The 16,112-nt window shown below is 43.2% G+C and overlaps 1 protein-coding gene across 1 annotated transcript in view; it reads right to left on the bottom strand.

Annotated features, from left to right (window-relative positions):
* The window catches only part of LOC103556800 (uncharacterized), a 205,919-nt gene that overhangs the window by 188,541 nt on the left and 1,266 nt on the right, over nt 1-16,112 (bottom strand). The window contains exon 3 of the mRNA XM_070604007.1: nt 1,713-1,895. Coding sequence (XP_070460108.1) covers nt 1,713-1,895 — 183 coding nt within the window. The remainder of the gene's footprint in view (nt 1-1,712; nt 1,896-16,112) is intronic.

Below are 16,112 nucleotides of genomic sequence, written 5' to 3'. Positions count from 1 at the left end.
GATTTGGTGACTTCTGCATTTTCATTCCCAAATAGGACCCAATCCATCTAAACATGAGACCCACCTCATCACAGTTAATGAAAAACATTAAGTAAACCTGAGACTCGGTGAGAAGAGAGAGAGGGCAGAATTTGTACTATTTCATTCCTATTTCTTATGGGGGGAAGGAATCCAGTTTATTTCTGAAATAACTGCATCCAGCTCTTTCCTAGATTTGATTTTTTGGCAGACTTTATTTTGATTTTCATCAGCTGGTGTTGCACCCGGAGGTATCCAGCAGTGAAAGGGCAAGAGCAAGCATGCGTTGGGAGGAACTGTTCCCCGTGGCCCCCCAAAGCTATGCCGTGCAGGCTCTGCCCACAACATCCCAGCTTACACCACAGGAACTCAGAAGAAGAAACACCCCACCACGTAACCACAAAATTCTGCAGCCACCTAACAACCTCAACTCAGAAAATAATAACATGCCCCTCTTAATGAAAACATTGGTAACTAGTAGGAGGATGTACCTTGTGCAGCTGTGTGAATGCTACTGTTCCTCATAGACACAATTCTAGAAACAACTTTGAGAGCAAGAAAATTGGTAGCAATCGCTCCAAGGGGAAGTCAGAGTTTTGAAGCCAACATCCTGTGACAAATGCATGGATTTTCTTGAGTGGGCTGGATTCCGGAACATTCCTTCAGCAGCAACCTGGGATGTGACATCTGACATCTTGGCAGGTCCCCAGCCCAACCTCCTCATTTTGCAAAAAAGAAAGCATGCCACTAAGTTGCTAAAGGTACAACCTATATTTTTAGAGTGTTGACTACGTGCCAAAGATTTATCCCGTGCCCATGGAACGACAAATGGAACTGTCTACAGAAACAATATCAGGGTTATAATCCTCCAGCAATATCAGGGTTATAATCCTGAAGAATGCATGAGTGTTCAAGCTGGTTGATAGGGTCCTCATAAGAAAAGGCAGCAGAAGCAGAATTTACTAACTCTTGCTGTCCCAATAATGTAATCAACACCCATCTTGCTCTCTAGCTCATGTTATGGAGAGAAATTATATTCACAGTAGTGATGATGGTCTCACCAGATGGGGAATTTTGGTTCCTTCAAGAGGCACTAAAATCTGAAGTTCCCATCATGAGTATGTATATATATATAGATATATATCTATATCAAGACCCTGGAGGCTGTCATGCAAATATTGCCCATCATATGAGTCTCAGAGACAAGGCAGACCTAGAGGGAGAAAACCAACTTGAGCTCAGCAAGGATTTGAGAAAAGACATCTATCTCTGAGCAAGGACTCAGAGTGTTGGGGAAAGGTGGGTTTTCAATTCATCTCCAAAGTTCCACACATATATTGACTTTGTGGAGCAAAGATGGTGGTGGAGATGCCACATTATAGTCTGAGTTTGGCCCCCACAGGTCAAGCGATGCTTAATTTTCCTTACTGAGGGAAAGAGGAAAGGAGATTGGACACAGCAGTCTCAAGCCATGAAAGGATGGAATTCAAATAAGTAAATTTTAGTAGGAGAAATAGAGTGAGCGAGGCAGCAAAGTCAAAATTGTGTTCAAGAGCTGGGGGCTGGAAGGAGACAGCCAGGTTCGACCTGCAAATCCATCCATAATTTTCTAGCTCTGTAACCTTGGGAAACTTACTTGTCTCTGTTAAAAATAAAATACACAATGAGCATAAGGGTAGATGCTATCAACATACCTGTGATGATGGAGGTTGTAGTGGGTTGAATTGTTCCCCCCAAGAAGACACGTCCAAGACTTGATCCCTGGAACCTGGGAACGGGACCTTCTTTGGAAATAGGGTCTTTGCAGATGCGATTAAGTGAAAGATGGAGATGAGGTCATCCCAGATGAAGGTGGCCCTAAATCCAATGGCAGTGTCCTTATAACAAACAGAAGGAGAGAAAAACAGACATAGAGGAGAAGCCACGTGAGGACGGAGGCAGAGATGGGAGAGATGCAGCCACCACCCCAGGGATGCCTGGAGCCCCCGAAGCTGGAAGAGGCAGGAAGGACCCTCTCCTGGAGCCTCCGGAGGGAGGGCGGCCCTGCGACCCTGCATCCCAGACATCTGGTCCCCAGGACTGGAAAAGCACAAATTTCTCTTGTCTTTAGCCACGCATTCTCTAATACTTTGTTATAGCAGCCTTAAGAAACTAATATGCCAGGGAACATGAATTAGCATTTACTGATAGTTGAACAATTTCCTGTGCTTTTATTTATTGAAACTGTATATCTGCCATGGGATTCATTCTTCTTTTCTTTTCTGACATAGAATATAGCCATGACTGGGGTTATAGCAAAATAATTTTACCCTCAGCTTTCTCCATGTGATTTTTAATGTCCTAATATGTTTTCATTTCTCACTTTTCTTTAAAACGTTAAGGGATAGATATATTTCAAACCATAATAATCACTGATATGAGGCTTATTTTCTTTTAATGTGTTAACTGATTCTTTCTACAGAGTGATTTCATATAATTAAAGTATATACGCAAGTCAAGACGTCTCTTATTTCTTGCTATCTTCACCTCGTCCCAGAAGAGGACACATTACTAAGTTCCAGGTTGCGAGGCTGGTGGGTGGGAATGGTTAAGAGCCTAGATTCACGGACCTCAATCATCACTCGAGAGGCCTTCACACTCCCGAGCGTTGCTGACTAATCTGTGTACCTGTGAGTTTGTGTCTGATTTTAACAGGAAGAGTGTCCATATATTTCATCGAATTCTTAAGAGGCATCTAAAGCAAGACAAGCTGATTTACTGGTTTCCTGGGGCTCCTGTAACAAATATTGCTTAAAACAATAGGAATTTATACTCTCCCAGTTCTGGAGGCCACACGTCTGAGATCAAGGTGTGGGCAGCAGTGGTTCCTTCTGGAGTCTCTGAGTGAGAATTTGTTCCCAGTTTCTGGTGGTTACCAGCAATTCTGGGCATTCCTGGACTTGTAGATGCCTCACTTCAATCTCTATCTCTTTCTTCACTATGCTCTCTCTTCTGTATGCATTTCCATTTCTGTTTCATATAAAGATACTCATCCCTGGATTTGGGGCCCACTTGGTTAATCCAGGATGCTCTCATTTGGAGATCCTTAATTACATCTGCAAAGACCCTTTCTCCACATAAGGCCCCATTCACAGGTTCCACGTTGGCATATCTTTCTTTTTATGCAGGGGTGTCACCATTCAACCCAGTACGTGTTCTATTAAAGATAAGATCAAACCTCATGTCCATCAACTTTGTAGCAACTGGATGGAATCTCAACATTTTGTCTAAGGATTGTTGAATCTCCTGCGAGGAATTCACATTTATCCAGACACCTTCAGATTCCTTAGTGATAACTCATTAGGAATTTTAGATCCCTGATAAGCATTGTCAAATCCCACAATTTAGACCCACACTCCCCAGTCAAAATGGCTTCCTGGTCTGCATTAAAATGCCCCTCTTCCCCCAGGGAAGGCTGGGTCGGTTGACAGATCAATCTTCTCCCAAACCCTGCAGCTCATTTGCACAAACACTCCTTTGTAAATCTTTCGGAAATCTTAAACTTTTCTCCCTTTCTCTAGACAGCCCACAAATACCCCTCACTTTTAATAGTGAAAACTCTTCTATGCAATGTTTAGTAACTTTAATTCTATGTATCTCTGTACAGCAGATAAAATTCATTTCTAAACTTGTTTTTAGTTCTGTACTCCTCAGGGATTTCACACCACAGAACATTCCTATCCCACGAAGGTCTTTTTCTCTGTGTAATGACCCAAGCTTATCTGTAAAACTTGCACCATCTCTCTTCTCGCCTGAGATGACAGCAACTAATTCAGCAAGATCCACAACAAAAGATAAGAGACTCTCATTTCATACAAAGTGTCACTGTTTATTATGTAAACACATCGTTTTGTAGGTGCCAGTGGTGGCCCCAGATGAAACTGATATATGCATGACGAATATTTCCTGTTATGTGTGTTATCATGTGACATGTCATGTTTACAAATCTATGAGTTACTGATGGCATTCTGGCTTTTTCCAGAGATGTGAAATTTCTCAGTCCTTTAAAGGTCTTGGATGGAGTGTTTTAGGGTACATTCTGGATCCTTCCAGTGTTGTCTGCCTTTCCTCAGGACCATATCCATATTGTCTAAGACTGTTCTCGATTGCACCTCTCGTGCAACGTGGACAAGCTGCTCACAGACACCGACTGCTGAAATATTGGAAGGCTCTATCTTGTGCAACCTTCCCACACAATGAAACAAAACAAAGACTCTGTAGCCTCTCCCACTTTTGCGTCTTTTTCTCAAGGATGTTCTCCACCCTTCTGAGTAGAACAATATTTTAGACACAGGGACATCTTCCAACATGCAATTGGGTCTCAGTACCCCACAGGGTCTTAGTCTGGAGAACTGAAGCAACAAGGACCCCCATGAATGCTTCCCAGGATGTTCAGTTTCCTCATCCAATGGAATCCACGCAGCTGGAAGTCTAACCACGCTGGGAATTTAGTTTTTCATGCTCCTCCGGGTTGTTGGTCTATTGAATCCAGCTCCTTCGTCTTTGATAGCAGAGCTGCTCAAAAGCAGCTGCTGTTTAGAAATATGTTCAAAGTGGTTTCTCACTTGGCCATCTTTGGGGAGCCGCTTCATCCTCTTGCCACGCTGTTGGGACACACTCTCAAAACAAAAGACTTCACTCTTACGTTTTATGCTCTTCTCCCAGACCAGTTCCCTTGGTAACTTCATCATACACCCAATGGAGGGCCCCAGAATTACGTGACTACAGTTCTGAAGAAGCCTCTTATCTGAGAGCTTCCATTGAACCCATGTGGCCCCATTGTAAACCAGCAAAATCCAGTGCCTCCAAAGCTCCCAGGTGAGCTTTATCTCCGAGGCCCCAGATCCAAATCTGGGTGAAATTCAGACTTAGATACTTTGTACTCTTTCCCAAGAGCAGGGTTGGGCATTATCTTTAAAACCAGCCAAGCACGTTCCTCAGAAAGACATGAACTGCACAACTGATGTTTCTCTGGGTTGGTGTGTTCCTTCCCTTACATACCTCAAGGCGTCTTTCGATGAGAACTGTTCTTATAAATTCAAAAATAAATAAACAGTAATTAGTGGCATGAGTTAATTCATAGCCCATAATTTTTGGTCCCACGCGGGTTGGTCTAATTATACCCAAGAAGCCATAAAAAATTAGACAGGGGAGATCTCTAACTCCATCAAACATGGAATATGTAGTTTTCCATGGTGTCTTCATTTTAAGTTTTTCTTTTTCCCTCCGTCAGCTGCATAAATACAGACTGACCTGTAGGAACAACACAAACAAGTCCTAATAGTGTGAGTCTAGATGTATTTTGCACACTGCATTTTTTTACTGGGATGTTCTGTCGGCTCTGTTGGGCATGGATAACACTGATAGGATCTCTACTTGTCCAAAAGATGATTGCCCAGTTGTCAGGAGGAGATACCCTTTGGGTTGTTTTTCCATTGATGGTGGCATTTCTCCTGGTTGGTCACCTCGCTGGCCCTCATTTACAGCCCTCAGCATATCTTGGAGATGACCAAGAATGGGTTGCCTGTGGCCAACACATGACCTTCACTATCCCAGCAGCTGTCACAATTAATTTGTTTCAAAAAGTATTGTAAAATAACATCTCTTGGTAGGAAACTCGATCTGAATAGAAGACAAAGAGATAAAAAGTGAAATTTCCATCTGCCCTGTTAAACCCCCCTACCACCACCCTGAATTGACTTCTCCTCCTCATAGCAAAACCCTGTTTCTCAGGATCCATGCAGGATTTTCTGTGAACATCACATACAAATCACAGAATCATAGATGCTCATACATTACACAAATAGATCCTATAAATTGTTCCTTATCAATACGATTTTAAGATTTTTTTCTACAGATATACATGTAGATAGAAATCATCTGCCTTTCTTTTTCTTTTTTTTTTTTTTCCTGAGGATGATTGGCCCTGAGCTAACATCTGTTGCCAATCTTCCTCTTTTTTACGTGAGCTGCCACCATAGCATGGCCACTGACAGATGAGTGATGTAGGTCCATGCCTGGGAACCAAACCCAGGCTGCCAAAGCAGAGCACGCTGAACTTAACCACTAGGCCACTGGGGCTGGCCCTTCATTTATTTTGTAAATGGCTACCTAATAGTCTGTTGTAAAGGCATGCATCGATTTATTTTTTAAACTAAGTAGACTTCATTTCTTAGAGCAGCTTTATGTTTAAAGGAAAATTAAACAGAAAGTACACATGGTTCCCACATTCCCCTTCTCCTGTTACACCGTGTCCCTGTTACGAACATCTTGCATTGATGTGGTACATCTGTTAAGACTGGTGAACCAGTATCGACACAGCATTTCTCCCAGAGTCCACAGTTTGCATTAGGGCTCCCCTTGGGGTTGGACGTTCTATGGGTTTGCACTGAGGCACCATGTCATATATCTACCATTACAGGATCACACAGAATATTTTCGCCGCCCTGGCATTCACTAATTTATTTTACCACCATTATTTCTCTCCCCATAACTCTAAGAGCCTCCCACCAGGGATCTCAACCCTCACAGTGCGTCAGAATCACCTGAGGAAAAGACAAAAATATCTACGCCTGGATTCCCGCCCCCTGAGACTTGGTTCAGCTGGTCTCCAGTGGGGCCCAGGCAAGCACAGGGTTTCTAAAGTTCCAGCTGGTTCTGATGGCTGTTGTAGGTCCTTGAAGCTTATTCTCAATTCAGCTGGCAGGCAAAGAGAGCCTTTTAAAACTGAGCAGAGCAGATCACGTTTCAGCTCAGAATCTGACAACAGCTCTGTATCTTGCTGAGTTAGAGTTGCCGAGTGAAATACAGGATGCAAGTTCAATCTGGATTTCAGATAAACGACAAACGATTTTTTTAGTATAATTAGGTCCCAAATACTGCATGGGACATACTTATACTAAAAAAAATTATGCGTGGTTGATCTGAAATTCAAATTCAACTGTGCATTTTGTATAACTATGTCCCAGATTGCATGGGACACTAAAATGGGTTCTAGACCCAATTCCAATATGTGTGTCTGTTGGGGGTGGGGGGTTCCCACATCACCAAGCAATTCTTGGACACCAGCTGGGCGTCCTTCAAGTTGACTCAGTTCTGACACTATCTACCTGGAGATGGCATCAGATCCCACAGGTGAAGTGCTCAGTTCCACAAGACCATCCCCTACTTCAGACACTCATCGCAAGTCCAGGTTGTCACCTGTGCTTCTGACGGACTGGCTAAGGATCAATTTCCCAGGATTCCTCCTTGGGTTCGATTAATTTGCTAGATTGGCTCACAGAACTCAGAGAAACATCCTACTGACTAGACAAAGGGATCTAACTCAGGAAGAGCCAAATGGCGGAGATGTATAGGGCAAGGCATGGGGAATGGGTGTGGAGCTTCCATGCCCTCTCCGGGTACCACTCACCCCGAATCTCTGAACCCTGCCCTTTCGAGTTTTTATGGAGGCTTCATTACACAGGCATGATTGATTGAACCATTGGCCACTTACGACTGAACTCAATCTCCAGGTCCTCCTTTCTCCCCTCAGGGGAGGGACTGAAAGTTCCAACCCTCTAATCCCAGGGTTGGGTCCCCTGGCTACCAGCCCCCATGCTCAGTTCACCTAAAAAAAAATTATTAACACAACAAAAGACCTGTGTCACTCCCTTCACTTAGGAAATTCCGAGTTTTAGAAGGTCTGTGCTAGAAACAGGGACAAAGATCAAATATATATTTCTTATTAGAAAGCACAATATCACAGAAATACTTATACTAAAAACAACATTCATAGTTTATCCGAAAATCAAAGTCACGTGGGCATTTGGTGTATGCGTGGACCAAAGAAGGCAAAGGCATCCTTAGGAAGTTCAACTAGGTATTCAGTGTATGTCCCAAAGATTGTGCGGACCATTATTATCGTTACCTGCAGTCAAGTCAGCTCCGACTCCTGGCTACCCTGAATGAGTGATATCCACCATACCCTGTCCTCAACAGCCCTGTCAGCTCCTGTAGACTCACGCCTATGGCACCCTTTATGGAGTCAACCCATCTCATACTTGGTCTTCCTCTTTTCCTGCTGCCGTCTTCTTTTCCCAGCACTATGGTCTTGTCCTACGAATCCTGCTTTCTCATGATGGGCCCAAAGTAGGACAGCCTCAGTGTTGTCATCTTGCTTGCAGTGATAGTTCAGGCTTAATTTGCTCTGGGAACCACTTGTTCATCTTCCTGGCAGTCCAGGGTAAGCCGCAGAGCTCTCCTCTGACACCGTATTTCAAATTTTTTTCCCTGTCAGTCTTTTTCACCGTCCAGCTTTCACACTCGTACATAGTGATGGGGAATAGGCGGGTGTGGGTAACCTTGGCCTGCGTCTCTAATGACACCTCCTTACACTTGAGGATCTTTCCTAACTCTTTCATTGCTGCCCTCCCGAGTCTCAGCCTTCTGTTGATTTCCCGGCTGCAGTCTCCATTTAAATTGGTGATTTGCTTATAATAAAAGAATGATTCGTTGTTTACTTGAAATTCAAATTCAACTGGGCATTTAGTGGAAGTTTGTCTCAAAGATTGTATGGGGCATATTTATCCTAAAATAATTATTTATTGTTTATCTGAAATTCAAATTCACCCAGGCATTTAGTATAAGCATGTCCCAAATATTACATGGGGACATACTTTATACTAAAAAATACAGAGGCTGGACTGGTAGCGTAGTGGTTAAGTTTGCCCACTCTGTTTCAGTGGCCCAGGGTTCATCGGTTCAGATCCCAGGCATGGACCTACACACTGCTCATCAAGCAAGCTGTGGTGGCCTCCCACATACAAAACAGAGGAAGATCAGCATAGACGTTAGCTCAGGGCCAATCTTCCTCACTAAAAAAATTTTAAATCAAACCAAAAACACATTGTTTATCTGAAATTCAACTATAACTGGGCACCCTGTATTTTTATTTGCTCAATCTGGCCACCCTGGAGTAAAGGGCAAAGTCCACACTCTCCGCCTCACATTCCCAGACTTCTGAAGTTTATTCCTTCCTTCCTTCCTTCAAAAATGGCCCCTCTGTAAGAGTTAATCTGCATCACACACACCTACCTCCAGCTATATCTATATCTGTGTAACCCTATAGGTATGCACACACAGATATATTATATGAGGTAAAATAATAACGTATCCTTATATACCTATAATTACATAATAGTGAATATAGAAAATTACTACACTTGACACCCTCTTCCCCACCCTGGCCCTCTCACTTTGTTATTTCTTCCTTTCCCTCCATAGTTCATATGCTCTGACCCACTCTTAGTGCTGACTGTCCATGGCGTACCCCTGGGTCTGAGCCCCCTGCATCAGGGGATCTGGGTCTGCTGACCTCTGCTTTATCCCATGCCCACATTGGGAGTGCCTGGCACATGGTGGGGACTCCACCAGCACCCCTCCCGTGGACAGAGATTGCTGCTGCCAGCCGTGGCTATTTCAAACTCTGCCGCAATGGACAGTCCTCCCTAAACACCTCCACACCCCTGGGTGTGGATCCCAAAGCCAACTTGGAGGGAGCACGTGCATGGGAAGATCCCATAGCCACTCTCTGATTATCCTCCCTAAAGCCTGCACCCCTTAATACCCAGACTTGCTGGGTGAGGCGGTGCCTGTCTCCCTGAAAGCCAAGCTTCATGGGGTGCCACCCATGGTGCCCATCGTGCAGGGGGCACTAGGCACCCGGCTTTGGGCTAACCTGCGCTCCTCAGCTGTGAGAGGCTGAGCATCTTTCTCAAGTGCGTTGGCGCAGGCTCTGGAGACCCCGAGGAGCTGCTGGGGAAAGCAATTCAAGCCCCTGATGTCTCCCCCTCTGACCAGCAATAATAATAGTGTCAGCTCCTAGACGCTGTCAGGATTGAAGTGACTAAAAGGAAGGAAAGAACCTCGGGCCGGGAGGGAAACAGCTGGAGGCCAAGGTGTAGGGTGTTGATGAGTCTGAGGGTGGCAAAGACATTTTCACTGTAACATGTGTCTCTTAAATGAGCTTAGAGACTTTCAAATTATGCATATTTCAAAGGATGATGCAGACATGTACACATATATACACATGCACAACATAAATAAACTGTATACATGTGGGTTTATACGCATTTAGGTTTGTATATATGTTTATATATACTTACATATGTCTGAATATATATTTATATATATTTATATGTATTTGTCTACCATATATGTATATATGTCTACACTGTATTATATTGTCATATTGCATTATATTGTTATATTGTAATACCACATATTACATAATTACGTGTATATACATACATATATATATAAAAATGTGCATATTTTTCTTAGATAATATAAACGCAAATATGCCTTTACTTTATGGTTTCTTAGGAAAACCTCCCCAAATTATACATATTTTATATACATTTTATATAAATATAGTTATTACTATTACATTTTAAAAGTCTGTATTTTCATCTCAGACTCCGCGGTTCTGTTTTTACAGGTTCATTGACATATGAAGAATTTACTTTGGCATAAACAAAGAAGGAATCCTGCTTTTTGAAATTTAAATAACCATGCAGTTGTTGAATAGCACTTTTTGGGTGTGCTGCGTCCTCTGCCCCACGTTCACATGGCCTGTGCATTCTGGACTCTAGGGCAATGTGTGTCTCAAGCTCTTTCCTCTCCAGGACCAAACTATTTTTCAAATTCCAGCTTTATCACGAGGAAAGCTAGCTCCCACATTATCAGTCTTCTTTTTCAGCATTTTAGAACCCTGCCTCTCACAGTTTTTCTTCCAGATAAGCTCTGACTTCACATTGTCATAGTCCCGACACAGGTTTGCTGGGCCTGGTGCTGAGTTAATCATCCATGGAGGAAGAATGACAGTAGCAGATGTTTTCCTCCAAGGTCAGGGCACATATTTCTAGTTTGTCACGTCTTCCCATGTCCTTCAGTAGTTTTCAAGTTTTCCCCTTATTAGTCTTATACCGATAAGTATTGATGACTAACCAAAACAATCAGGTTCGAGGATAAGACTCGATAAATGTTTTCTTACCTCTCGCCCAGACATTAAGATAAACTACAGAACCACAGCTCCTGAGCAAGGACTAAGATAATTCTACCTCAATTCATCACTTCACAGAAACCAGTTTCCAAATCTGCCCATTTGTATCTCCTATGAGATCATCCATTGTGTGTTCTGAAGTCTATTTTCTCATTCCAAGAACATTTGTAGAAACTTAAAAAAAAATTACAAGGAGTCTCACAATCCAGACACAAGCATTTTGACACTGTCTTACTCGTTTTTTTATATAATGAAAATCAGAGTGTGTTACAAAATTTGGATTACTGCCTAGATTATTTAAAATTTAATCACAATGTTCCCATTGGGTTTACTATTTATAAAGAATTTGAAGATTTTCTCCCATGAACAAACCAGCATAAAAGCATACATTCTCTTAGTTTTGGATGTTGAAGGAATCTCTGTGCTCTTTCTCTATAACAAAAATTTCCTTGAATGATGGGTGTGTTAGTCTGCCAGGGCCACCACAACAGAATTCCCAGATGAGGCAGCTTAAACAACAGACATTTACGGTCACAGACTTCTGGAGGCTGGAGTCTGAGACCCAGGTGTGGGCAGGGCTGGCTCCTCCTGAGGCCTCTCTCCCTGGTGTGTGGACGCGTCTTCTGCCCGTGTCCCCATGTGGTCGTCCCTCTGCGCATGTCTGTGTCCTCATCTCCTCTTCTCATAAGGACCCCATTCTTCTTGGATCAGGACCCACCCTCATCTCATTTTACCTTCATCACCTCCTTAAAGACCCGTCTCCAAATACAGTCCCATCCTGAGCTCCAGGGTGTTAAGGCTTCAATACATGAATTCTGGGGGACACAATTCAGCCCCTAACCGTGCATAAGAACTCTGATCATGAAGCTTTTGATGGAGCCCAAAATTTACTTTTGAAAAATAAATTCCTACATATAGAATTAATAGACCAAAACGTACGATCACTTCTGACACCATAAGCCCTTCTACCAACGGACATTACAACCAGAAGTGTGTGCGGATTCTCTCATCAGCAGGGAACGGCTCATCTTTGTCCTGTTACGTAGATTTAAAAACACAGTGGCCACATTTATTCTTAGTCGCATTTCTTTGATTATTAGTTATTATAAACATTTTTTTTCTCCCTAGGTGAATGACCTATGTCTATTCCCTTCTTTTGGGTTCATTGTCCATTAATGCCCTTTGACTATATACCAGCCTGGCTTATGTCCTTTTCTTACGCACTACGCACGCTTGTTGTCAATATGTTTTCATTTCCTTTGTATTTCCATAACTCTCTTACATTTTCAGGTAGTCAGCTCTATTCATCTATTGACCCCTGTGGTTCTATCTCTATCAAGTCTAGAACGTCCTTCCACGGCCATCCGGGGATTTGAATTGGCCGCGCTCTCTTCTTCCTGTCTTACTGTTTTAAGATTGACCCTCCCCTCCCCCAAGCCCTCAACTCTCATACTCCTGGAATTGATTCTAGTTTCCTTATCTTGGGATGTGTAATTTTTTAATACAGTACGTGGTGAGAACCTAAATTAGCTTTTAATCCAATACAGATAGCCGTTGATACTGGTATACTATTTATGACATCTGGGGACATAGACAACTTGACTTGACATAATTTTTCTCCTGTTACTATGCTGTACTTTGAGTTCCTTAAAAGCTTCAGAGACTAGCACATGGGCAAAAGGGAGAGTAGAAACTATGTGACTCAGGTAACAAAGTCACTTTTGTAGATACTAGAATGCGGGTCATTTGGCTCATGGTTTCCACCCACTTATTTGCTTTTGCACATTGAAACTGTAGGAACCTAAAGGAAATTGCCATATTACAGAATAGATTGACGGATGCCCTTGGTGGACTTCCTCATAAGTCATCTTCCTTACTAACCATCACCATTATCCTTTGGGTCAAATAGGACGTTTTAAATTTCAAGTTCAGAAATCCAATTAAACAGGAACCACACGGGCGTGTGACATTAACTTCCCTTTTGGATGAAGGATGGCTCTTTCCAACACACATGTTTACATTTCGGGAAGCATTATTCACTTTCGTGCCTTCAGTACCACAGCGTGGATTTTCCATAAATCCCTCCAGCATTTGAGAAGTAACAACTCTCACGCACAGCTTGGGTGAGGAGTCAACTCAGCCTATTGTAATCACAGGCTGGTCTAGTCCAGACAACGTTACCTTGTTCGATGCTCTCCTGTAGGGTTTTCTTTGAAATCCCTCAAGAAAAGCCTCAGCATAAATAGATATGTTTAGCGGCATTATTTTTAGAAGTCAGTGCTCCATACGCCAAGAAGAGCATCTGGAGGGTGGCGTTTTCAGATTTTTAAACTTCAATTTGTAGAGACAGCGGCTTAGGTTGTGTTTCATTGAATGACTGACGATGGGTGGGTTTTACCTTAATCTAAATCCAGGGGTCGACCTTGGATGAACTCATCACTCTAAACCCATTTGAGGACCTCTCTAGCCAGGGAACTGTGTGTGATATCTCCACAGCGAAAACTTGATTTTCATCATCAGAGAGGGCATTTCCACGCTGGCTTCACCTGGCTCGAAAACGTACGTGGGGTCAGGACACTGCTTCAGCAAGCGAAGTTGGAGCTGTTTGAAAAGGGGGGCCCACGGGCGAGAAATATCTCTGGAGGGCCAGGGGCCGAAATATGGAACTGGGAGACCCTGCACAGACTGTTCCTGAGAGGCGATCAGGCAGCCGGGCTCGCGACTGGAACAGGCGTCTGATTACTGCAGTCATCCTTATCCTAACTACAAAATGAGTTGTATCATCCTTGATTAGTTGCGACGGGCCTGGCTCTGGCTCCACCTGCAGAGGCAGAAGTGCTAAGGATCGAGATACAACACAGCCAAACAACTAGGTTATCACGAATTCTTAACACAGGAAACCAACACAAACCCACCACGGGGTTGTCAAGTGATGAAGGAGAGACAAGCAGAAGATTTCAAAGCTACCCACACCGAGTGCTTACAAACACTTGAATCACTCTTTGCCAGGAAAATGTTCATGAGCAAAAACACCCAAGTGCCGACGAATGGCTTTGCAACAGCTCCTCTGAGAAAACGAGAACAAACACACTGAGCACAAGAAATGACCTATCATATTCCTGCGACCCAGTGGACACTCAGTAAAAGGCATTGTCTGACTCAGGGTAAGATCTAACTACCGAAATCTGAAACCATCCTCCTGGAACTAAGCACGTATCTGAATTTTCTGCCTGCCTTCTAAGATGAAAACCTAAAGGGTGTGTCTTCAGGCAATGAATGATACAAAATTTCCATCTCTGGTGGTGTCCAGATTCAAACTGATTCCTATGCTGTCTGGAGGACTTCTTTCCAGAAGCCTTGGGAAGACCTCTTCCAGGTTTGGTCAATTAACAAAGTATCAAAGCATGCCTTGCATATTTCCAAAGTATCTGTTTTGGTGAGTGAGGGCCAATATACATAGGCATGTTCAACTCAGAATACACATAAATATATAAATATTATGTGTTCATATACATGAATTGTAAAGTCTGTGAAGGCAGCTGAACATTTATTTTAGACTATATAGTAGAATATATAGTAGAATATATAGTCTAAAATAGTTTAGACTATATAGTATAAAATATACCAGAACATATACATTATAGAACACATTAGAATACAATATATAATATATATAAATTGCAAAGTCTGCGAAGGCAGTTGAACACTTCTTTTAGAATGCATATGAGAATATATATTATAAAATATATTAGAATATATGTTATAAAATAATCAGAATATATACATTATAGAATATACTAGAATATAACATATAATATATGTAATACATATCTAATATATGTATAAATTGTAAAGTTTGTGAAGGGAGATGAACACTTTTTTATTTTAACTCAGTATATACATATACACATGTATACATTCACACATATACATACATATATAAAAACATATACATATATTCTAAAAGAAGTGTCCAGCTGCCTTCACAAACTACCATTTTTCTTTCTTTCGCCTTCAACAACACCTCCACCGGCTACTGTGTTGCATTTCTAGTTCATTCTGGGTGGAAGTGGGAACTCACTCCTTCTGGATTACAGAGTTCGCAGCCTCCTCACTGCCACAACACAAGGCCACATCATAAAGGTGGTAATGAGCCTATAATGCCTAGCTCACAGGGATTTTTCTTTTTTTGTCTTTCAAGTAACATGCTGTGGTTTCTGAAGAATTTTTACGATCCTCCCAGATGAAAGCTGCTTTGTAATGGCGAGGTGTTGCGAAACCTGCCCAGGATATTTATTCCAAGAAGTAGGTATGTGGCCAAGCTCAGGGCGAGATAGGAATGGCCAGATCAACTCTGCAAAACCAGACTTTAATTCTGAAGGTTTCTCTGTTACTTTTCTCTGCCTGGGTGCAATTGGAAGGGAAAGGCCTGTCCTTAATCGGGTGTGAAACCCCAGGCTTGACCACCGACCTTAATTAGCTGGCCTCATCGCAGTGGCAACGTCGAATCCAGGTGGAGAGGGCGCGCGCTAGGCAGGGAGGCGCGCATTTGCCTGGCAGGGACGGTTCCGGGTCGCCTGGAGCCCCTGGGCCCTGCAGGGCGGGGCAGGGCCTGATGGCCAGAGCGCGGGAACCGGTGCTTGTTCTAAGCAGGCGCACAGGCGCCCGCAGCCCGCTCCTGGCGCGCATTGCTCGCATTCCAGCTCAAGATTTGGCAACAAGCAGGCTTCAGGCCCGGGGAAACTGCCACCCACAACGTGCAGATGAGAGCTGGGGCCAGAAAAGCATACCCAGGGCCGAGTTCTGGTTTCTTGTCGCCCCCTCCCAGTTGGCCAAGTCAGGCAGGCATGGCCTGGGCCCTGTAAAACATGTCAGTTCTGAAGTTCTGACTTAGACGCGGGCTGGCCTCTCCCGAGAGACCCCTCCCACTCCGATCCTAGGACCGAGGGTCAAGACGCTGCCTCCAAGGGCCGAATGGCTGAGATTCCAGCAGACGAGGAAGTAGGCAGAG

Source organism: Equus przewalskii, chromosome X, assembly GCF_037783145.1.
Source record: "Equus przewalskii isolate Varuska chromosome X, EquPr2, whole genome shotgun sequence".
In the NCBI taxonomy this organism is placed as follows: Eukaryota; Metazoa; Chordata; class Mammalia; order Perissodactyla; family Equidae; genus Equus; species Equus przewalskii.
The sequence above is the reverse complement of the archived record's forward strand: the minus strand, read 5'-3'. Positions and strand labels throughout refer to the sequence as shown.